General features: G+C 44.6%; 1 protein-coding gene across 2 annotated transcripts in view; it reads right to left on the reverse strand.

Annotated features, from left to right (window-relative positions):
* kank1a (KN motif and ankyrin repeat domains 1a) overlaps positions 1–24,618 on the reverse strand; it is a 62,066-nt gene that overhangs the window by 2,752 nt on the left and 34,696 nt on the right. For both annotated transcript variants that reach the window (XM_084551903.1, XM_084551904.1), the window contains exons 2-9: positions 22,650–22,779; positions 10,109–12,757; positions 6,520–6,663; positions 4,003–4,111; positions 3,561–3,773; positions 2,839–2,926; positions 2,151–2,370; positions 190–332 (exon numbers count right to left, since the gene is read on the reverse strand). In XM_084551903.1, the coding sequence (XP_084408029.1) occupies positions 190–332; positions 2,151–2,370; positions 2,839–2,926; positions 3,561–3,773; positions 4,003–4,111; positions 6,520–6,663; positions 10,109–12,757; positions 22,650–22,686 (3,603 nt within the window). In that variant the 5' untranslated portion in view covers positions 22,687–22,779. The remainder of the gene's footprint in view (positions 1–189; positions 333–2,150; positions 2,371–2,838; positions 2,927–3,560; positions 3,774–4,002; positions 4,112–6,519; positions 6,664–10,108; positions 12,758–22,649; positions 22,780–24,618) is intronic.

Raw genomic sequence — 24,618 nt, forward strand, 5'->3', positions numbered from 1 at the left:
GCCAGTTTTTTCTTTATTCTTTAGTGAATCAGAAACTTGAAAATGCACTTAACTCCTCCGTCAGCCCTTATTTTGTTGTATTTGTTTCATCATGATCTTCATATTGCTGCTCATTAAAACCCAACGGTGTGCACGTTTCGTGGTTATGCCCTGCCGCCGCCGTTTGACCTCCGACCTCCTCTCACTGACCTGACTGGCGCGGGCGTTGACGTCGCCCTTGCTGAAGAGCTCCTCCACAATGCTCATGTCCCTGGGCGTCTCCACGGCTGCGAGCGCGGCCAGCATGATGGGCGTGTATCCCGCCTTGTTCTGCTGGTTCACGTTACACACGTCTGAAACACAAACGCACACATCAGCTGAAGTAGGAGCTCGAGCTCGAGGACATATCTTTTTTTTTTTCCATCACGGGTGGTCTAAGGGGGAATCAAACACTTGTAGGTTCAGATCGCTCGTGATTGACTCGTCACCGTCGCCGCCCGTCAGTCAACAACACGCTAATACACACAGACTTGTGTCGGGCTTGTCAAGCTTCAGTCAATCAGAGTCCTGGGACCGTGATGCATTGTGTCCACCCTAAAGAACTCATCCTTTACATTCCCTGCAATCAGCCTTTTCAGTCCTGAAGCTTTGCAAAGACACGGAAAAGAAAGAGGGTGGGGTGGGGTGTGGGGGATCTTTGAGACTTCAAAGTCTGGACGGGAGTGGAGTGAGGGGAGGCCTTGAGGAACTGGGACGGTGAGAGGACAAAGGCTATAATGGGGACAGGGGGGTGGATATGCTGTCACGGAGCACAAGGACACAAAAGGCTGAGGAGACAAAAGGCTTTTAGAGCAGCAAGTGGCCCAGACCCCATCACAGACTATTGAGCCTTCAGAGAGAGATGGCTGCACAGAGGTGTGGGGATGAAACTTCAAGTACATTAAAAAAAAAAAAAAAATCTTTACTCTCATTAGACATTATTTTTGTGAATTAGTGTCTGTTTCACTTTTAATGTCTTTTAATAGGCAGTGAGTGGTATAAATAATATGTCTAATTCATATAACAGATACAGTTAGACAGTCTTGAAGACAGTTGTGACTAGGGTGACCAGATCCCAATCGGCCAGACGTGGGACAAAGACTACGTTTGTGTGGGACAATGTGGGACAATGTGAGGTACCAATGCATCAAGGTAGTCTAAAAGAACTATGAGAAAAAATAAACATTTCTATTCTGCCCCTTTGCTTATAACATTACTGTGCTTTGCCATCTGATTGATTCAGTAGCACATAACAGCCTGCAAATAAAAACTTAACAAATATATTTTATAATATAAATATATATAAAAACTTGCTTAAATGCAACTTTCCCAAGTTCCCAAGGTGAGCAACACGTTTTGTCTCGCATTGTCTGTGTCGTTTCACGTCGTATTCACCTCCGTGTGAAACGGAAAAATGACTCAAGCAAACTTCACAGCAAACTTTACCAGACTCGCCTTGCACTGGTTTCATTCAGGGATAGATAGTTTCCCAGTCTTTATTTCCTCATCTTAGCCATACGGATTGTGCTTCCCTCCATGTCTCGCGCTGCATGCCGTTCTGATCTGATTTGCATTGTTTGTTGTTGGTGGGCGCGCCCTTAACCTGCGTCCGCGTCCCACTTTGATTGACATGATCAAACAGCCCGCCCCGACCCCTGATGACAGCCCTCACTGCTTTCTCCAAACAGCGATTGGATAAATGCCAGATTATAAAACATGCATTTCAAAACTGGAGTCTGACTGTCAATAATAATGCGGGACAACGTCTCAATTTGCGGGACGTGTGAAAAGTAATGAAAATGCGGGACTGTCCCGCACAAAGCGGGACATCTGGTCACCCTAGTTGTGACTCATCAGAAAATGGACATGGGCCTTGTGAGGGTGTCCTGTGGTGTCTGGCAACAGGATGTTGTTAATGGAGGGCCTTTGAGGGGAGGGGCCTCTGTGGATCATCCCACAGATACTTGATCAGTTTGGGATCTAGTGAATTTTGGAGGCCAGGTCAACACCTTGTGCTGTTCTTCATGTTTTTTTTTTTTTAGTTGTTCCTAAAGCGTTTTTGTGTCTGTGTCAGGCTGCATCCTGCTGGGGATGGCTGCTGCCATCAAGGAGTGTCATTGCTAGGCTCTCACCTGCATCCAGCAGCTTCTTCACCACCTGGAAGTTGGAGTGGGACACGCTGTAGTGAAGCGCCGTGTTGCCGTTGCCGTCGGCCATGTTGACGATGTGGCGCAGCACGGCCGGCGAGGCGGCCGCGAAGGCCCCCAGGTAGTCCTCCACCATGGCCGCCATCGCCGCCTTCTGGCTGGACACACGGAACCACTCGTGCTGCACCGTGTTGAGACAGGCTCTCTGTGGAGGCAGGAAGGGATTTTAACAAACTGAGACACAAATTAAATTAAATGTTTGAGCTCTGTACGGAATCACAGATCTACAGACTTGTTAGTGGCACATAGAAATGCTTCTGGAGAACAAGATCTAAACACATAAACAAATATTAGGGATGTAAACTGGTGACATTTTTCATTTTTCTCAAAAGAAAATAACCAGCAATTCTACGAGATACTGTGAGACACTGGCATAACTGGTGGAAATCTTTTCATTTAAATAAATGTCTGTTAAGTCACCATCTACCAAGTCTATAGTATTGCAATATTATAATGAACAATGTGAGCCACCACTAAATTACAGCTTATATGGACTTTCCACGTCCTCCATGTTGGCTACTGTTATTCCCCATTGGTGTGTATCAATTAGAACACACTTCAGATTACAGTATTGAGCACAGGAGATTATGTGAAGACCAGAAGAACTCCTCACCAGATCTTTACTGGTCACAGCCTTGGAATCAGCGAGGTGCGTTTTGAGAACGTTGCACGCCGCCAGCATCTTCTCACTGAGTTCATACCTTTGATTGAATGGAAAAAAAAAATAATAAATCATTCATTTAACATCCAAATAACTTCAGACCCATTTGCTGCATTTAATTTGCACTCAAGGTTTATGATCTTCTCTCACTATTACAATTAGATCCCTCTTTAATAAACTTAGAAAGAAAAATAACAAATATGTGAATCAGATTCTTATCTGCACACATATATAGCATGCTATAAGATTATTATGTTATTCAGTTTTCTACAGAGGGACTCTGTCGCTTCTCTTTCACACATGTTTAAGGATAACTAGTAATAGCATGAAATCAAAGATGTGAATTCAATAATGTAAACAGGTGACAATCTGTTATTTGGTAGCAGGTGGATAAAGGAATCATGACTCCTCAGCAAAAAACACATGTGTCCTTGTAGAAACCCCACATGACTATTGTCTTATCAACGAATCAGCAAAAAAATAAAAAAATAAAAAAATAAAAAAGTAAGAAACCAAGAAAGAAAGTAGGAAATTATCAAAGTAAGAATCTATCCATCTATCCATCCGAGTATCTATCTCTCTATCTATCCGAGTATTTATCCATCCATCCATCCATCCATCTACCTATCTATCCATCTATCTATCCAAAATGGATGTAATCTCCTTTCACCCACCTCTCTCTCGTCTCCTGCGTCTCTGAACTTTCCTCGTCGTCCTTCTTATCGACATCCTCGGCTCCCTCGGGCTGGAACTCCTCCCTGGCGCTCTCTCCCTCCACATTCTTGTATTCCTCCTTTCCTCCGTACTCCTTCTCCTCGTCTTCGTCCTCCGACCCGGAGGAGCTGCTGTCCTCTGAGCTGGAGTCGTCGCTCGACGTCGTCTCGTATCTGCGACACCAGGGGGCGACAGAGGTACAGGAGACCGGTGAAGACTCAGGTGTAAAATAAAATAGGAAGCCTGCAGCAGCAGCAGCAGCAGCTCGGATTTCATGGCATTTGCATGCAAGGTGTTCTCATCAGCTGACACATGACAAAATCACCACATCTATTACTCATCTTCTGCTTAAATGGTAATGAAGGCGATGAGTAAAAGTCAGGAGGAGGTTTTCCAGCTCACCCTCCGTTCACCCCGACGAACTGCAGGTTCTTCTTGGTGCCGTTGGAGTCGGGCCGGCCGTCTTTCTTCTTCATGATGGATTTCAGGGTGTTCTGACTGCCTGGCTGCCCTGATGGAGAGAGATGTGAACACAAAAATAAAAACTCAAGACAAGAGAGTCCACATTACAGCAAAAGTAATATTTATCTGGAGTTTATGGATCATTACAGAACTACTTAGGTTACTTAGGTGTATTTTTTTAGTTATTTTCCTGCATTTCACTCTTAATATCCCTCTGTTCACTCTCTTCCTGCATTATTTACACACAGACAACGTAACTAACAAGCCCAGGTCACTTCATTACAGCCGATAACGCCTGAATGCACCACTAAAGGCCTCCGACAATGATCAAGAGCTTTGGCAGAGCGGAAAGCAGCCATTAAGTGTCCGTCTCATCTGTCGGCGAGGAATTGGAAGTCGCCCCAGAGCCTTAAGCATCCCAGTCATTTTAAGTACAGGCCTCGAAAACCGAAATACCTAAGAGAGAGAGAGAGCCAGAACACTCGGCACATCTGCCAGGACTTGCCCCGACGCGGGGGCCTCTTTTACAGCTGCAGGGGACGGCTCGGGTTCGCGTATCGGCATGCACGCGGGACGCATGTGTATACGTTGGCGTGTGCGGCGCTCGGTAGCAACGGAGTCATTCAGATTCAGCACGTTTCCTGTGTTTTGACAGGTGGGAGCGTGTGAGCAGATTGTCGGGAGGAATCCAGGCTGGTGGCGGCCATGTTTGGCCTGCTGCATGCTTTATATATGTATATGGAGTACATGTGAAGCCCAGATGGACGGCGGTATTCAGGTTATGCACCTCTACTGGTGTTTCAGGAGCAGAACCAACTCAGAGCGGCTTGAAAAGAATCTTTCAGCCCAAACATCTGGTAATATACATTAACACATCTGATTTACATCCCACAGCAGTGAAGGGCTTTAGCTGTGTGAAGAGAAGGACACAGAAGGGCTCTGATCCTAAAAATAACAAGGCAACAAAGGCCAAGTCACTCACACACACAGACAACGGAGGCTGATTCCCGGAGGCCTCCATCATAAGAAAAAGAAAAGCTGAACACGGTGGAGGTAAATTCCTGGCAGAGCATCTCTAAAGATATTTTCTGCTGATGCCTTCACACAATGGCTACGTTTACATGGAAACTTTTTTTTTTTATTTTACAGCCTGATTGAAATCCTCCTGAGCAGAGATTCCAACTTTACTGTTTAATAAAATGTTCACATGTCCTGAAACATCAGTCAGAATAGACGTTCTTTTGGACGTGGTTCAGCCCACGTGTGCCGTAAAATGTGCCAAAAATACGACAGAAGTTTTTCTTCACGACTGTTCGATGACGACCAACATGGAGACGTATTCTCATCTGGTGCCCACATTGGATCCGCCTCAGTTCAGTGGATTTCAGGACTTGACTTGTTAACTTGTTTTGTTAACTAATAAAAAGATTTCATACACCGATCAGGCATAACATTACGACCACCTTCCTAATATTGTGTAGGTCTCCCTTGTGGTGACTCATCAGAGAATGGACATGGGCCTTCTGAGGGTGAGGGGAGGTTCCTCTGTGGATCATCCTACAGATACTTGATCAGTTTGGGATCTAGTGAATTTGGAGGCCAGGTCAACACCTTGTGCTGTTAACAAACCTGAGGAATTAACACCTGATTTCAAGTGTCGTGGTGTCTGAAGATGTTAAACTGGGTTGAATTCAAAGGGAAATGTTCCAGATGTTGCCTATTTTTAAGACGAAGTTATCTGAATATAATGTAGTTCTTATTAATCCGAGACAGTGTCTTACAGTCCTTTATAATGTGCTATAACCTGCAACTAAATTATCAGTATGGGTGACTTAAACTAAACTGAAACTAGCTGTGATTTTTAGTACTTTACTTACAAATCTAACTAAAATAAAACCAAAAATATACAAAGCGTCTTTAGTTTTAGTCATAAAAGGTCCTGATGCAAATATCTATCCTCCGTTGATAAAATATTTCATATTGTCATGTTCTTTTTTAGTTGTTCCTAAAGTGTTTCCACACCAATGAATGCCAGGTCCAAAAGTTTCCCAGCAGAACATTAAATTATCTCAAGACCATCAATATTATTCACTTCTCCTGTTGGTGGTCATAATGTTGTGGCTGATCGGCGTGCAGTGCTCATGTGGAGTTAAACATCCTCAAATTAAAGCCAAGATTGGGATTAATCTTTAACTGACCTCATAATCATTGTTTTGTTTCACATTTAAACACAAACTGCATCATAGTTCTTTATAACTGCATCATATTTATCACAAACTTTAACCTGGTGTTTTATTAAACTGATGTTTGGTCAGTTAACTCTCATTAAAATCAGGGAATGTGTAAACTTGGACGGACGGTTTTATCATTTCAAAGCCATAGTCCAGCAATGGTCATGAAGCAGTAGGCATTTTAACTCTACATCAAAGCTGGTGCATAGTGAAGGCAGGCGGGTACCGTGCAGCGCTGTAGACATCTGCAGGTCCATGAGGCTCTTCTGCTCGGCTGCACTGATCTGGTGCTGCTGTGCGGGCTTCTCCGCGGCCGTCCTCTCCGTCTGCTCCGTCCGAGTGGAAAGCAACTGGAGCTGACGACTGCTCTCTGAAAGAAGGAGAGGCAGAAATAATCAGCGTCTCAGTGGACAGGTAGGAAAAAAAAAAAAATACATGCTGCACAGAAATGTTACAGTAAGTAGGAGCCTGTAAAGTTTGAAACTCGTATCGCTGAACAGGTGTGAGGATGGATGTTCATGAATGAGGAGGAAGCCCTTGAAAACCTATTAGTTTGTTGGTGCAAGATATGAACTGACAACATGAAAAATCAGGAGCGCTTGGAAAAATGAACAAAGCTGAAACTGATGTGGGCAGGAATGTTATCCGTCTTTGTCGTCGTCTTCTCCTTCGGTGAATTGAGAAACTGTCCAGCAGATTCTACACCCCACAGCAGATGCAAACACTTAGTGCATGTCAAGAAAAGTCTACTCTGATTCACGTTCGGCGGCGAAGAAAATACAAACGATCTCAGTCTGGTTAAAGAAATATTGTCCAAGTAGATGTAACAATTGAAGAAACAGTTTAAATCATTATGGTACCTAAACTGGAGGACAAAACGCGTTATATCTGCATATTTCCCTTTTGAACCAAAATCTCCTTGAACAGTCTAACTTGTGTCCTGCACTGACAATAAAGACTTTTCTTATTCTTAATGATTTTTTCTTCCAAAGCATTACTTTGATTCCTGCTTGTTTAATTTCTACCATGACAGAAACAACACATGCTCAAGTGTTCATCGCTTGTGCAGCTGTGAGCGTCTCTGACGTGGAGCTGCACGATTCTGACCCTGACCTGTGGCGTTCATTGCCAGCAGTTACACAAAACACCAAGTGAGCTGGTAAATAAAACTCACACTAAGTCAAGGTTGCACGGCGACTTTCATGCAGTTTTACAACGACTCCTAGTGGCAGGAATGCTGTATAAAAAAATAAATCCGTGGTTAGCTGATCTAGGGGCTTGTTCATACCTTGCATTAACATCTGCCCCAGACAATCGGACCACGATTGACCAGCTTAAAGTACAGGAGTGAACACATGTGGTCACATTTGATTTGGGATGATCTGGGACGCATTTGACTGCACTTCTTAGGCCGTGTGAACACACAATACGTCCTGGGTCTCATTAAAGACCGCCAACTCAACAGGGGTGCTCTTCTGTGTCAGCTTGACAGCCCAGACCCTACGTAGACCCTAACGCTGTAGCCTGACGTGCACCTCCCCCAGAAATGCAACCCATCTTTGCAATTTTCAAATTGATTGTTTTGGATCAATAAAGATGGAACAAATCGAGGAAAGGTTAACTGAGGAGGTTCAGAGATACAAAGATTTGTACGACTTTGGCGAAAGTTTCAGACGCCGTTGTTGAAAGTGAAGCAGGAAGTAGAGACATAAATTAACCCAACTGGCAAAAAAGACACAGCTGTTGATGAAGAAAAATTAAGACAAGCGAATATGAACCATGTGGTTAATTACTGTTTCAATCGTGTGCATTCAAAGTGACGTATTTCCTTAATCACTCTTTATTTATCTTTATAACCGGAGATTTATCTGTTACTGCTTCAAACAGCAGCAGTGAAATTAAGATGAGTATAGAGGTTTTCAGGATTTCCAGTCAGAACCTGAGCTTCTGTGCAGGTCTCTCACGTCAGGCCGGAGATTAATGAATAAATAAATAGACACTACAGCGCTTAGTCCAAAATATGTCGCGACACATGAACAACAAACGGCGGCAGAGATCCATTAAGAGACGGCAGCTGTTACAATATGCTGCTGTGCCTCAAATGATGTCGGTGTTTATTTACATGAGGAGAATAAAACGGAGACCAGCTCTCAAGTGCTGGCTGGAGACGGACGCTAAGGCCAGATGTGAACAGCTGACATGTGATTAGATTTATCAGCGTGAAACCGTGTGTTCCGTTGCTCCCACACTTTACATCCTCAACACTTTTTCCCCCTTAAATGTTCCCCGTCCGTCTAGTTCTGGTAAGTAAACTGAATTTAGTCGCATGAACAGGAACTACGTCTGGTTAGTCATTCGACGTTCCCAAAAACACCAACGACTGACCAGAAACCAGGCCGCACACAGCACAATCACCCTGCATTCATCTGCCAGCCGGCATGAATGCGTGTTATGTAACTGTAAGAAGGAGCCATGAATCAGCATCCACGGGGAGGTGTTGGGTGAAGGCAGGGCGGCCCCCGCGAAAAAAAACAACAAGTGGCCGATCGGCGCGATGTTACTGGCTACCCGAAAAGAAATGAGCTCATTGTTGGTTCACGTCCAAAGCCCCGGCACATTTTTCAGGGTCAGAGATAACTTTGGTCTGTCCGATCCTATCAGGGTTTCTCTTTAGACCATGTGTGGACGCTCCAAACACAACCTCCAGAACTTTCAGGCTGGATCCCCTGAAGTACAGCAGGAACTATTTTAATTACCGGCCGTTAGTCTCGAAGTACATCTTACATCAGCTGGTCTTTAATTAGAATGAGGCATTATTTGAGGCTGTTGAAGGAAACCGGAGGCAGTCGGCTTTGGAGGAATGTGATGTAATTTAGCTTAAAATGTTTTGTGTTTTTTAACCGTTTTCATTTCCTCTGCATCTTTTCCAACCCAATATTTAACTGGTTACTTTGCAATAAACATATTTAATGATTACTGAAGAAATAACTAATCAGTAGTTGAAGCCCTAAAGTTCTCCACAGTAATGAGAGACACCGATCAGACATAACATTATGACCACCTTCCTAATATTGTGTAGGTCTCCCTTGTGCCTCCAAAACAGTTGTGACTCATCAGAGACATGGACATGGGCCTTCTGTGGGTGTCCTGTGGTGTCTGGCAACAAAATGTTGTTAGTGGGGGCCTTTAAGGGGAGGGGCCTCTGTGGATCGTCCCACAGATACCTGATCAGTTTGGGATCTAGTGAATTTGGAGGCCATGTCAACACCTTGAGCTGTTCTTCATGTTCTTTTGAGTTGTTCCTAAAGCGTTTTTGTGCCCGTTCCTGTGTCATCGCTATGGGGTGGGGGTGCCTGGTCTGGTCTGGTCTAGGTGGGTGCTACATGTCTAAGTAACATCCATACCAATGAATACCAGGTCCAAAAGTTTCCCAGCAGAACACTGAACTGTCACAAGATGATCAACGTTGTTTACTTCTCCTGTCCGGTCATAATGTTGTGGCTGATCGGTGTACAAAACTAGTTTAATTTATCAAGTAATAAACTACAGGGGAGAAAAGAAAAGATCAATCTCTGTACTGTCCCCTTCAGGCAGTAAATACACAACCGTCTGTTTTCCAGCTTTTTTTGTGCAACACAATGTGTGTGTGTGTACGTTCAGTTGTTTGCCCTTCAAACTGTGCTTTGATTCCCTGGCATGACTTTCAGTCAATCATCACAAGAATCATTTACACTGCATGGAAAACGAGGGATGTTGTTGTTTGGGACATTATAATCAGAGCATGTGACGTAGTTAGCCTGTGGTAATGTGCTCACCTTTGTTTGAGCCGACAGCGTCTGACTGCAGCTTCAGGATGTCCTCAGCGCTTCCATACTTCATGACCGAGTTGATGGACGACAGCGTGCTGACCAGCTGACTGTTGATGGATCCAAACTGGGACTGTGGCTGGCCAAAAGCTTCTGCCAGCTCGGTGTAATTCTCTGCCAGCAACATCTGCTGCTCCTGTAACAGCTTCTGCACCCTCTCGATGTAATGGTCCAGTCCGGCTCCACCTTGTGCCTCCAGTGGTGCAGCCTCAGTCTTCACCTCTACCGTCTCCGCGCTGCTGCTCGTCACCGATTCAGTTGGCAAGGAGGGGCCACACGCTATGTTTCGGGTCTTTAGGCCGACCAAGAAATTCTCATGAATGGCAACTGGTCCCACCCCGCATTCTTTGGTTTTCGCTGAGCTTGATTTGCTGTGAAATGACTCCATGTCTGAGACGGTTCCAACGGCAATTGAGCGCATTTTTACCGTCGAGTGAACATCTTTAACGAGCCCTTCCCCGGCAGCCACCGTCCTTGTTTCAGTTGCAGTCGTGTTGGTTTGCTTATTAGAAGTAATCAACACCATGTCAGTATAGGAGTCCGTTAGAACAGCTGTGTTTGTGTTGGTGGACTTGCTTGCAACTTCTGTCTCAGTATTGGTTTGCTGAGTTGCTGACTCAGGAGCTGCCATAACTCCAGAGTCCACTTTACTGATGACATCTGGGTCGGTTCCTTGCGACACCAAAGTCTTGACGGGACTTACAACCACATCCACTGAACAATCTCCACAGCCAACTGATCGGGACTCTTTGCTCAGCTCTGTCATGGGTTTGCAGAGGGCCAAGCTGTCCACCGACTCCTCTGTGTTAACTCCGACTTCACAAACATTCAGCTCCACGCCGACTTGCTGGTGCCGTGTCTCCACCTGCCTTCCTACGCACTTGTCCTTTACCTCCACGCGTTCCTGCACCACCCACCGGTCCATAGGAATCTCTGGTCCTGTGGCAACACTCTGCACTAAAGGCTGACAGGAGACTCCTATAGTGTGGGTCTGTAGAGTTTTAGCTGTGCTAGCATGGCTAAATTCCAGATGGTCACCCACTCCCTGGCTGCGCATCTGGACTTTAGCCTCCACACACGCGTTGTACATCTCTGGCCTGGCCATTAGACCTTTGTCCGCCTTTTTCTTGTTCGACCCACCAGCTGCTTGGAGCTCTAGTTTTAGCTTGCCCATCTCCATCTGATGAGTAGTCTCTTTTAGCTGTACTTCCAGGCGGTAGATCTTCTCCTTCAGTGCCTCGATGGTCTGCTGCTGGAGCTCAATCTCCTTCTCAGCTTCACTGGTCATGCCCAGCATGGCCTCGGTCACACCAACTGCAGTGCTCCGCATTTCCAGCCTCTCGGTCACTACTCCAGCATCCCGGAAACAATCTTTTTGCAGCTTCCTTTGAGTGACAGTGAGGTTGTTCATATTTTCATCAGTAACGACACCAATGGACTTTTGTTGAGCTTGGTTTTGCGTGGGTTTGCGAGGCTGAATTTCTGTTAAATTATTGTCCTGGGTTGTCTTCTCCAGAGCTTGGACCTCTGCAGCCAGACGTCTGAACTCCTCCAGGCGCTGGTTGCTCTGTTCCTGGGCCTCTGGCTCCATGATGTGCAGCTCAGTCTCCTTTTGGATGGGGCCAGGGTTCTCCATTTGGTCAGCACTGCCTACACTGTAGGAACGCTTGCGGAAGCCACCAGGACCTTGATTTTTGGACTGAGCAGCCAATTGTCTTTTCTCCTCCTGCAAAACTGCAATCTTCACCTGTAGGATAGGAATGGTTTTCACCTGCTCCTCTAGCTCTTTCAGCCTCTTTAGGGCCACAACCATCTGCTCCCGGATTTGTTGCAGGTGTAATGGGCTGACATTAGTCACCGGGGTGGCCATGCCAGAACTCATGGGGCTGTGGCGGATGGAGCTGCCAAGGGATTGTGGGTAGTAGGGGTTATATTCTCCATTAGAGTGATGGCCGTTAATGGTTAGAGGTTGATGGGTGCTGGGGGAGATCTGGCTAGGAGCCATGGAGCTTGAGTAAGAGGACAGCGAGCTGCTGGAGCCCATGCCGCCAAAGCTGGCAAGGCGGCGGCGGGGCATCGGAGGGTCGCTGTGCGGCTGCAGGAGCAGACGCTCTTGCTCCAGACGACGACGGGTCTCCATGAGGGTCTTCTCCACTTGGGGGTTGTGGCGAGGGGCAAACCTGGGCGAAGGCGGTGGAAGGAGCTGCTTCTGCTCTGTGATCCCCGAGTAAGGCTGATGCAGGGGGACTTCACAGGTCGCCCTGGAGAGGGTAGGGGTCAGCGGAGTAGCGACCTGGGGCCTGGAGGTGAAGAAGACTGGGGACTGCTTGTCATCGCTGTTGGAGGAGGACAGGGAGTCTGTGGAGGTCCATTCAGCCTGACTGCTGGCCCCACCAGTGCTGCCCCGAGGCCCACCCAAGGGTTTGGCCACTTTGGGCTTCCTCTGGATACTCAGCTTCTTAATGGTGTTGCCCCTCTCAATGTCGTCAACATATTTGAGGAAGTCCAGGTCTAGCTGGTAACCGTAAGGAGTTTCAACATAGTAGGGGGCCACAGAGTCCTTCTCGTCCTCTGTGCTTGGGCATCCTTGTCCTCTTTCTGTAAGAGAACCAACAAGAACATAATATGAGTATAATTTTAACATATTAATTTCATGCATATCTTCAAATGAAACATAAAAGGTATCACATCAAGAAACCACACATAAAGGAAGACCGTCTGTTTTGAAGTCCATGAAACAATCAGCGAAGGTGTTTTGAGTTTCTCCGGCCACTGACAATCACCATAATTTGACAGTGCAAGTACAAACATGCCTCACGCTTCTCAAGTCTCTGCTGGAAAAGGTTGAGTGATAATCATATTGGCAAGGGATGCTTTAGCTTTAAGTCAGCCCAAAACTATGTGAGCTCCAACTATGCGACGCCAACAAGAATTAAAGCTGCACAGAGGACTTTAAAATGAAAAACAAATGTTGGGTATTCTGGAAAAAGTCTAGCCAAGACGGGGGGGGGTGTGTGGAGACCAAAATGCTAAGGCTTGTGACAGATAAACAATCTGGTGTTTACAAAGCCCGGATAAGAGAGAGAGAGGAGCTAAAGAGGTCAGTGAGACAGAAAGACAAACAATGTCAATATTTTCTAGTCCAAAATCCAATCGAGTTTCCACATTTTCGCTTCTACAGGCAGAAAAATATATAAACATTTTGAGCTTAAAGCTTGAAATAAAAAAACAAAAAGCAAGCTACCGTTGAATCAAAGCTGCTTAAATCAAAGTCCAAACTCCACTCATGCCCTCCCGTCAGATCCAGCCAGCCTTCCACGCCATTACAACACCACTATATTCACACTGTGTTGGCTAAAAACAGAGCCTTGTTCTTGGCATGTCTGGAACTCTCACCGACTAAAGCAAACACAGGCTTGAAATAAACAGTCTCTGCTCTTCCTTTCCAGTCCACCCAGCTCCGGCAACTTCTCCCGTCAATCCTTTCCATTCAGCTCAAACTGAGGAGGGAATTACAAGGCTAAGCGCCTTGTTGTTCAAGCTTCACTCACCTCAGACCAACAGCACACTCTTCATTCGTCCGTCTTTACTCCTTCCCTCCGCTGACTTGCCTGACTTCTGCACAGTAAACCCTGTCCTCAAAATCAGTCTGCGCTACAGAACTGCTGTTTCTCCTCACTCCGTGCACTCTTTCTCAATCCTCTTCCCATAAGAGGGGGGGAGTGAAAAAAAAAAAAAAAGTTCCACTATTGGTGTAAACTAAGCGCAGCACTGCTCTGGCGCAGTATTGGACAGCTGCTTCCTCCAATCCTGTGAGGGTCTGAGCCGGGCGCTTCCCCTGCCCAAATAAGAGTCCGCTCATTCAGAGGAGGGGAGGTGAACTCACGACAATAACACTCTGTTCTTGAGACAAAACGGCTCAGCTGATGTACAGGATAAACCTTAACACTACAGTCTGCAGCATAAACCTCCTTCAAACAGAGGAACTCAGCTCCAACTTTTACAGCTGTCTTAAGACCAGTTTGTGTGTAAATATCTCCCGGTGAGGCTGACCTTAACGTTCAGGAATCTTAAATTTACAGTGTGTTTTTTGTGTTAAGTCAAGAAAACGTAAAAATTTCACATGTTGTCTGACCTAAAGAGACAAATCTCCCTAGTTTTTCCAATCTGAATTCAATATTTTTACATTTTTAAAGAAGAATCAATCAGAGCAGCAAATCCATCAAGTTTAAAAAGCTACAGCCATCATTATTATCCTATAATTTCCCCATTTTCTTAGTATAAATCAACATCAAGACAAACCACAGATTCTCTTCTCTTCTCTTCAGATTCCAGTCGGTAAATTAGAGTTTATGATAATTATTGGTACTCATTTAATTAGTGAATGAATAGAAGATGAACTGCTTTGAAACTAATAATAGTTCATGTTTTATATAAATACATGTAAGGCTTTTAAACTGCTTACATATAACTAGACGTCACCTGAGATTCTGGGAAACTTTGTTGTGACTAAGCTACTCACTGATTCATATAAAAAATATATATGATTTAAAGTAGTATTTTGAGATAGCTCTTGTGTACTTTTCCAAAATAAACGTACTCAAGTGAGACTGCTTATGTTTCTGAATATGTTTCAGATAACAGAATAACTGTCGTCACAAACTGAGTGGCCTAAATTCTATTAAAACAATAATAAAACATACATTTTAGAGGCATATATTCACAAATGGTATTTTAGACATTTCTCCAAAAGAAAAAAAAAAGAAAAAATAACTGGTTACAGCTTGTAAAATATTAAATATTCTGCTTTTCTTTGTCAAATATAAAAAATTTGGGGGTTTTCAATGGTAGACAAGAAAAATAATCTTCAGAATAAAATCCTAAACTGTGGCTCTAAACCAAATACATTATTAATTTAAGGTAGATTTTAATTTCAAACAACAACAAAGTTATTTTGAATTTTGAAATCAAGAAAACACAAGACCTCACTGAGTTTTCTGCTGCACTGCACTGAAAAAGTCATATCCTGTTTTTTTTCTTTCTTGGAATAAATACTCTCTTTGAGGCAGCACAGCACTGTAACGGCTTTGGAGGACCCCTCCACCAATCCCCCCCCCCCCCCCCCCACATGGCACGAGCGCTGACCCGCCATGTTACGCACACAGAGGAGTGACAGGCGGCCCTGTGGTACAGCAGAGACCCCGAACAGCTGAGCGATGACCTCATCGACAACAGGACAAGCGAAGGGGTCACGCTGCAGCAGAGAACCCGGGGGTCTGCTCCAGTTATCAACAGCTGTCGTCAATCGGACAGGGATTACACGGCGGCAGTCGGATCGGTCGGAGAGCCAAGCAGCACACCGTTCAGCAGGATCCAGTTATTACTCAATTAAAGAGCAGCTCTTTAAATTAAACAGCTGTTAAGGTTATTATATGTCACTAATATTAGATAACATCCCTGCCTGAGAGCGGACTTTTTGCATGACTAAGAAATGAACACATTTTAGTAGATGAACACACTTTTGTGCAACATTATACATTATGTCTGAGTTGTGCATTTAATAATCTGGAATAGCGGGGCGTGGGTCTTGTTCCAACAGGTTCAGAGAAAAAGGAAACCTCTGCATGCAATTGGACAGTCCTCCAACCAATCAGAGTCCTTTAACACCACAGTGATGAGATGAAAAGTATGACTACGTCGACTATTCTTCTGCCCATCACCGTAAAATGTCCCGGCAGACGTTTGCAGGGGCAAAACCAGTTCCCAAAGGAGTGACCCCAGACCAACTTTCAAACGCTTTGTGGGCTGAGGAGAGTCGGAAACTTCATTCATGCATTCTGTTTAAGCTCCAAGCTTTCACAGACAATATGCAGGCCAGAGGTTCTGATAGAAACCAGTTGTTTTTTAAATTACATCAACTTATATCACAAATCTATTCATTCACACCCGTTTTAGCCACTTCCCTTCTAAAGCTGAACCTTTCTCTGGACTTCAAAATGCCTCTCCAGCCTTAATCGACTTACTTCAAGCTCATGAACTCTCTCCTTGTTTGCTCTTAAAACGTCTCAGAGGAAAAACACACAAGTGGGGCTCTGCTTATTCCGCACTGGCGGTAAAGTAAAAGGTTAAATATAGAGCTGACAAAAGCCTTTTAACATCCACGGCGCCCTCGGAAACCGAATAAATTAGGCCGCCGGTCTAAATCTGTCTGCCAGTTGTTTGTTATCCACCCAGAAGTCTCTTAGCTTGGAAGTCGCTCATTGATTCAGCCTGTTATCACATCACAGCTGATGCAGGGGATCAGAGGAGCCACACGTGTCAATGTATACACAAAATGAACCGCTATTAGTGAATATTTGGCGGGGGAAGTTTACGTCTAACCATGATGCAGAAGTTTACTTTTTCCTTTCTGCATTTTTTATTTTTATTTTTTTAAGATAAATAACATGCGATTAAGTCTATGGGCATGAAATAAGAACATTACTTCGGACAACTATTTAATCACTGAGGAGATTTGTCAAAAAAATGTTAAGCGTTTGCTGCCTTCCATCATTATGAATTGTAGATTTATGGGATTTGTTTTTTTGGAGATAAAAAGCCGCAGCATTTGTTTTGATTTTTCCGACGGGAACCGTTGGAAATTGATGGACTCTTAAAGATGGGCAAGATTAGGATGTGCGTGCAGTGGATGAGTGGATGGATGAATAGAGAGATAGATAGATAGAGAGAGAGAGAGAGAGAGATAGATAGAGAGATAGAAAGATAGAGAGATTAGATAGATGGATCTTTATTGTCATTCAAATAACACACCACAGGTGCACACATGATTTCTTGATTTCTTCTAATGGCGGCCGATTAAAACTGTATAGGATGAATTTCGTCTGATAATGATCGGTGGCCGAGCAACCTCACACAGATCAGGCGTAACATTATGACCACCTTCCTAATATTGTGTAGGTCTCCCTTGTGCCTCCAAAACAAAAGTTGTGACTCATCAGAGAATGGACATGGGCCTTCTGAGGGTGTCCTGTGGTGTCTGAATGCTGTTAGTGGGGGGGGGGGGGGGTCTTTGAGGGGAGAGGCCTCAAAATACTTGATCAGTTTGGGATCTAGTGAATTTGGAGGCCAGGTCAGCACATTGTGCTGTTCTTCATGTTTTTTTTTTTAGTTGTTCCTAAAGCGTTTTTGTGTGTGTGCCTGTGTCAGGCTGCATCCTGCTGGGGATGGCTGCTGCCATCAAGGAGTGTCATTGCTATGGGGTGGGGGTGCCTGGTCTGGTCTAGGTGGGTGCTACATGTCTAAGTAACATCCACACTAATGAATGCCAGGTCCAGAAGTTTCCCAGCAGAACATTGAACTGTCACAAGGTGGTCGATGTGATTTACTTCTCCTGTCAGTGGTTTTAATGTTGTGGCTGATCGGTGTATATTCTCACAGTAATTATAACCTACAGTAGAGAAGAAGGAGTTGGTGCCTTGCAGCCGAATTCAATGCTTTTCAAGACTTTTCTAAACAGATGGCTTGAACAACAATGTATTTATCTCGCAACTCTGCAGAAACACACCGAGAGCCAAGCATGATGCAAGAGCCTGGGTGGAGGGGACTCCAGTGGCCTGACAGCACACACAAACACCCACAGTCCTGTTTCGATCACTTCAGAGGACATTACCCCGACATAAACACATTTCCTTTAGTTATACCACTACCCTAAAGATAACCACCACTCCCACTAATCTCACCTTAACATTTAACACAAGTTCTCACAATAAAACCTAATCATTAACCTCATGGGGACTTGACTTTTGTCCCCACAATGCACGTTACACAAGCTCTCTCACACACACAGTCCTCATAGCAGGCTGGTATTTCCTGGCTCTAGCCTGGGAGAATAACTACTCCCAAGAAAAGCAGAGCCAGCGTTAGATCAACACCTCATGCTGCAGCGGTGCAGCGCAGCGACGGCAAGACACATCCGTCCTCGTTTAAACCCAGGAAACAACACAATAAGAACAGACCAAAGCCGCACATTAGGCGAACAGAGGCTGCACAGGCCGAGCTGCCAGCTACGATCCGTCTATCGGCTTCTCCTAGAAACTCACGGGGCCGAGCCAGACGCCGCTGCCAAATTCAACAACTCGGCGCTGGACATGATGATGACGCGGGAAAATGTTTGGACTTCCTCGGGCAAACAGTGAGGCAGTCTGAAAAACTTTGCCCATCTTAGTTTTTTCTCATAGATGGGCAAGAAAAACAATCTTGGTATGCAGACGGTAATGCGTAAAAAATAAAAGAAATAATATGATTTTAGAAAACTTTTCAAAGAACATGTTCGGCTAAATATGGAAGTTAAAACTGTCTGGGTGGATGTTTGTTGTGTGGAGACCAACGGTGAGGTGTTTCATCTGCCTCTTGTTGCTGATTACCTGTGTTTGACCTTTGGCTTCACTCACCTGAACTCTCTTTTTATGATGGTGGTAGCTCAGCCTCTTCAGCATGAGCCCAGTGGTTCCCAAACTTTCTCTGCTGGGACCCCCTTTGGTACATAAGAAAATCTTCAAGCCCCCCCCCAAAAAAAAATTCTTTTCAGACTCCGTTGTAGTTTATTTCACACATTGTAATTAATACATACGTCAGCCTTTTTGAACAAATAAAAGATAAAAGTAAACTTTACTGTGTAATATGTTCAGTAACAGGTTTGCGTTTGCGTGGGAGCCCATCAAAAACCTGTCCATCTCATTGCTCCCATCCCATCCCGAGCCCACAAAAATACTCCCGTCATATCCCGATCGCGTGTGCCCCCCCAAAAAAATCCTGTCCTGCGTCTCCTGTGTCTAAAGTTGGGCGCACTCACCGCATTGCAGCGCCATTTTTTAATTTAATCTTGCACCTTTGGAGCCAGTCTGATCAGGACGGCCTTAGAGTGGAGCCATGTTATGGATGACCCGTCCACTCTTCCACCAGATTCACTCATGTTTTTGTTTAATTAATACTGCCCTCCGCTCTACCGCCACCAGCTACGAGGAAATGTTGGATTATATACGGCACTTTCCAACTCTGATGGTCCTACGGGTTGGCATGATGTCACGTCCTGTTTCTAAGTGACTAACTTAAACTGAACTCAACAGAAAAATTGACTAAATATGCATCAACATTATAATAACTACATAAAATGACAGAAACCTCCTTGAAAAATTATTTATTTGATGTGCATTTTAGTGTTTAACTTCGTCCCATCCACTAACATGGAAGGGGCGGAGATTATGACCTATACTGCAGCCAGCCACCAGGGGGAGCTCTACATGCTTTGGCTTCCCCTTTGAGAAGCTGTTCTGCCGCCTATCTTTATACAGACTATGCTTCATACGCAGCATTGTAAAACTCCAAATGTGGTAATAATGACCAAATATCAATGTGTCCTCATTCACATCTGGAGTTACCAGAGCCGTGTCTACCTATGACACATTGATGAGACACCGAGTTCCTGAGGGGTGAGATCTCATTGGGAGGTTTTCTGGGCCCTGTTCGACCAGATCTTTTTTAAGGATACACGGTGGCGCAGTGCTGCCTTCAACTAAATGCAAACATGCACACAAACATAATGCTAAGATGTTTGTTAGATGCAGGCTAGCATTCACTAATTAGCACATGCTAATGGACATATCATTAGATTTGAAGGTTTTTGTGCAAAAAAAATTAATAAATCAAAATCAAAACAGAAACTTGGTACCTGTATAAACCTGTACCTGACATAAAGCTTAAACATACGAGACATTCCTTTGCAGATATGGTGCGTAAAGTGCATGCTATGGCAGCAGCTAAAATATGATTAATCCTGCTAATCTATCAGATTTATGTATGCACACTCTCTGAGCTGAAATGCTGCACTGTTCTGTCTTATTGTGGCACATCTCAGATACCAACAGTGAATGCACACTGAGTCAGTGTCACACTAGAGCTCCATCCATTCATCAACACGGCTGTATGAAGTCATTTAGTGTCCGGAGCAGCCAGGAACAGCAAATAAAACAAAACGTTATCCCGCGCGGTTTACAAAGACCACAGTGTCCTGCCCCTTTGGCACACATTATTATATCCTCGCTGCTCTTTACACAAACACACAATGAGAAAGAGACTGAACCGTGTGCCATGGGGGGGGTAAATAAGTGCCAGCTGGGTCCATTACTGCTGCAGAAAAGAAGAGCGCTTCAGCAGGTTTAAATGAGCTGCAGGGGGCTTTCTGGGCTTTCTGTCCGCAGCAGGCTGGTGGCATTCAAGTCGGGCCAACGTTAATGTGGACGCTCTGAGTCTGCAAGTAAAGTTCAATAAGATTTCCTACTACCGTGTTAGATTTTACCTTCACAGATTAAATTTATATCATACATGTACGTATAAAAGGCTTCTAATAACCTTCCATCAGTCATGTGGTCCTCAACCTGCAGCTTGTAGTACTTTTTATGATTTTATGTCATTATGATTGTGCGTCATGGAAAGTGTTGATTCCAGTAAGACTGCAACAATCGCCTGCCTTGTGCCGAGATAGCCTCTTTTTCTAGACTTTACCACACAAGATATACAAATGTTTCACAGGAAGAGCAGCTCTCCTCATAAAAAAAGTGGTAAAACTTCCACTAAACACCTTGAATCAAAGCTTCAAGACTCTCTGAGCACCAACTTCTACAATGACTGCTTCACGCTTTTGTGCCCGAGCCACTGCACACACTCCACTTAAACTTGAATATCGGCGTCTTCTTTAAATTCTTTTGCAGCAGCAGGTGACCGCTTTGACCCGTTATCTGCCAACACTGCAGAGAAGCTGCTTTAACCATTAGCGGGGGAAGGAGGTTATCAGCGTTAGTGTAGCATTCCTCACGAGTTTAAAAAAGAAAAGGACAATAAACGGCCGCACTGACTTGTAAATGTTGTAGTGCATCTATATGTTTATCTCATCACGCAAAAAGGCATCATCTCAGAGTCTCAGCGTGTGCATGTCGGTGTCAGACCGACGTCCGAGACGGTGTTAGAGTCTCTTGAAAGCATCTGTTCTGCATGCTGCGCATTCTTGGAGGGATTTGGAAATAAGAAGCTCCACTCTCTCTCTCCTGTTGGTGTTTGCAGGAATGTGAGTAGTCTGCAGGTGTGTGTGTGTTCACAGCAGCGCCTCGGCTGACAGCAATTATTTCACACCGAGGCGTGGAAATCGTCTTTACGTGTGCGCTACATGAACACGACCTCGGTGGGTCTCAGAGTGAAAGGGGGAGCAGGAGGAGCTTAGAGAGGAGCTGGACAAAAAGTGACTCTTTTGTGAGCAAGTGTTTGACTTTCCTTTAGTACGTGTGTGGGACATTCATGAGGAGACTCCGAGAACAAATACACCGATCGGGCATAACATTATGACCACCTTCCTAGTATTGTGTAGGTTTTCCTTGTGCATCCAAAACTAGGGATGCACCGAAAATATTCGTCCGAAAAACTGAAAATGCACTTTTGGGCCATTTTCGGCCGAAAATTGCTGCGGTTGTTGCTTGCATCATCACAACATCCTGTTTCAGCGATAAATCTTCGTGCATTTTCGTTTTTTCGGCCGAAACAACACGTACAAGCAACAACTGCAGAAATTTTCGGCCGAAAATGGCTGGAAAGTGCATTTTCAGATGAAAATTTTTGGTGCATCCCTATCCAAAACAGTTGTGACTCATCAGAAAATGGACATGGGCCTTCTGAGGGTGTCCTGTGGTGCCTTTGAGGGGAGGGGCCTCTAGAGGGGATCTAGTGAATGTGGAGGCCAGGTCAACACCTTGTGCTGTTCTTCATGTTTTTTTTTTTTTTTAGTTGTTCCTAAAGTGTTTTTGTGTGTGTGCCTGTGTCAGGCTGCATCCTGCTGGGGATGGCTGCTGCCATCAAGGAGTGTCATTGCTATGGGGTGGGGGCGCCTGGTCTGGTCTAGGTGGGTGCTACATGTCTAAGTAACATCCACACCAATGAATGCCAGGTCCAAAAATTTCCCAGGAGAACAATGAATTGTCACAAAATTGTCAAAGTTACTGTATTTACTTCTCCTGTCAGTGGTCATAATGATGCGGCTGATCGAGGTATACACAGCCTAGACTAGTTAACGAATGAGTCAGCTGAAAGTAAAATCTTGCAAAACATGTTGTTGAGACGGCAACACGATGCGAGGCACGAGCCGGCGAGTTAAATATACCTGCACGACAAAAGCTTGAAACCTGACACCTAATCCAACTTTAGTCCCGTTGTATCCCTGCAGGGCTCGGGTTTTATTTAGCCAGGATGAGAGCACGTCACCCACGAGGCATGACGAGAAGGGAAACCTTTACTAGCAGTGCATGACTTCTGCAAGACAACCGATGATTTGGACTAGATCGCACAAGACAGGGAAGACGGCAAAAACACAGCACACAGGCACACACTCAAATGCACTCAAAATGAAAAAGAACCATTAAATAATTAAAAACAAAGGGGGGGTGGTTACCTGGGCCGTTGCCGTTCAGGTGAATGGTTTGAGCCATCGCTGCCGCTGTGTGCGCTCAGTCCCACAACAAGACTCACTGCTGTCATGCAACTGCCATGCATCAAGTCCAGATTATCATGCAACCTGCAAACTGAGATAAAACACAAAGAACACATTTACTCTCTTATATCAGGTTAGTGATGGGAGACAGATCTGGTCATTTAAAGTCATGCACTAAAACATTTGATTTGTCTCTAAGTTGGCTTTGCAACCTTTGACAATGCAGTACAGGTGTGACAGGGCATCTTATATAAAGATGCAACTTTTCCCCACATTTGACCGATTATATAAAAAGGTCACTGTCCGACATTTATATTTATTTATTTATTTATTTGTTGTTGGAAAGCATTTCTTTGTGGCAGCTGAAACCCACTTAATGCGACCACAGGTGTGTTTGACATTTATTAGCACAGAGGTCCTGTGTGCCCATGCCTGGTCGGTCTCAATGGACACATTATGAACGGGAACAAAAGGGCCGTTCTCTTCTTATAAAACGGAGCCAACACAGGCCGACTTCATGGGCCACAGAGAGCGTCAGTCCGGTCAAAGACGTGGAAGAGGTTGGCCTTCACAAAGGCGATACAGTCGGGCCCTTTTTATAATAGACTCTAAAAGAAACTCAGAGATTTTGGCAACATCAGACTTCTGTTTCAGCTGACATCTCCAACTCATTCGGTGAAAGACGGTGGAAGAAAATGTATTTATAAAGTAGGGGTGCAACGACTAATCGACAATCGACAGGTCGTTAGTGGCGTCATCGTGTATGTAACCCACGGCGTGCAATGCGACGTTAAACACTGTTTTACTGCAGCCAATTTAATTAGATCAGAGGGAGAGGTCTCACTTTTCCCAAACATGGACTGTATATAAATATGGACTACACATCACCACTTCCTGTCATTGGCTGATGGCATTTTGGGATAATCCGTCATTTTCCCGTGGAAACAGGGATCCGTTTCCATGGGAAAATGACGGATTATCCCATCTTGTGAGTTTGGAGTCAGACTGCAATTTCCCCATTGCGGGACTAATAAAGGTTTTTCTTATTTTTCTTATTCTAGATTCCGATCAGTACGGTCCAAGAGTGGAGCCACAATATCGATGCCCCGCCCACACGTCCTCCAGATTCACTTGCGTTTTCGTTTAATTAATACTATGCTCTGCTCTGTTGGATTTTTTAGGGTTTTTTTTTTTCCTCACGGCCCCACGTGACCACTTTACGGAGCGGTTGGCATGGTAACTGGTGGTCGCCATTATGTCACATCCTGTTTCTACAGCGTCAAACTAAAACGAAACCAAAAAAATTTACTCTTGAACATTCATCAACATTATATTAACTATCTAAAATGACAGAAAGCATCCTTGAAAAACAATTATTTCACGTGTACTTTAGAGTTTTAATTTGGCTCAAGTCCCGCCCACGAACATGGAGGGGGTGGAGCTTATGACCTATACTACAGCCAGCCACCAGGGGGAGCTCTACTTGCTTGGGCTTCACCTTTGAGGAGCCATTCTGCCGTCCATCTTTGTACCGTCTATGTTCCCAGTCGTTCATGCACTGACAGCACATGTGACCGGGAACATGCGTTGAAGCAGAAACATGGCAGTGGCTAAAGCGACGCCAACGCAAAACAAAAAGTTTGGGAACACTTCATACTCGAAACAACTGAGAAAACTGTCACATGCAAGATTTATAAGCTGAACCTCGTGCACCATGGGGTCACCTCAGCTATGCATGAACATTAGAAGAAGCACCTCGGTAAAATAGTTAGCTCCCATGCTAGCAGCTAGCCTATTACTGTATGTGCAAAAGAGTCCATATTATTTGTGTTACGACAGTTTAAAGAGTCATGTTGCCATTCTGTCTGACAATTAACTTTAGTTAAAGGAAAAAAAGTTTATTTTATTGCTGCTGCCATTTAAATAAATA

The sequence above is a fragment of the Chelon labrosus genome (assembly GCF_963514085.1).
Source record: "Chelon labrosus genome assembly, chromosome: 9".
In the NCBI taxonomy this organism is placed as follows: domain Eukaryota; kingdom Metazoa; phylum Chordata; class Actinopteri; order Mugiliformes; family Mugilidae; genus Chelon; species Chelon labrosus.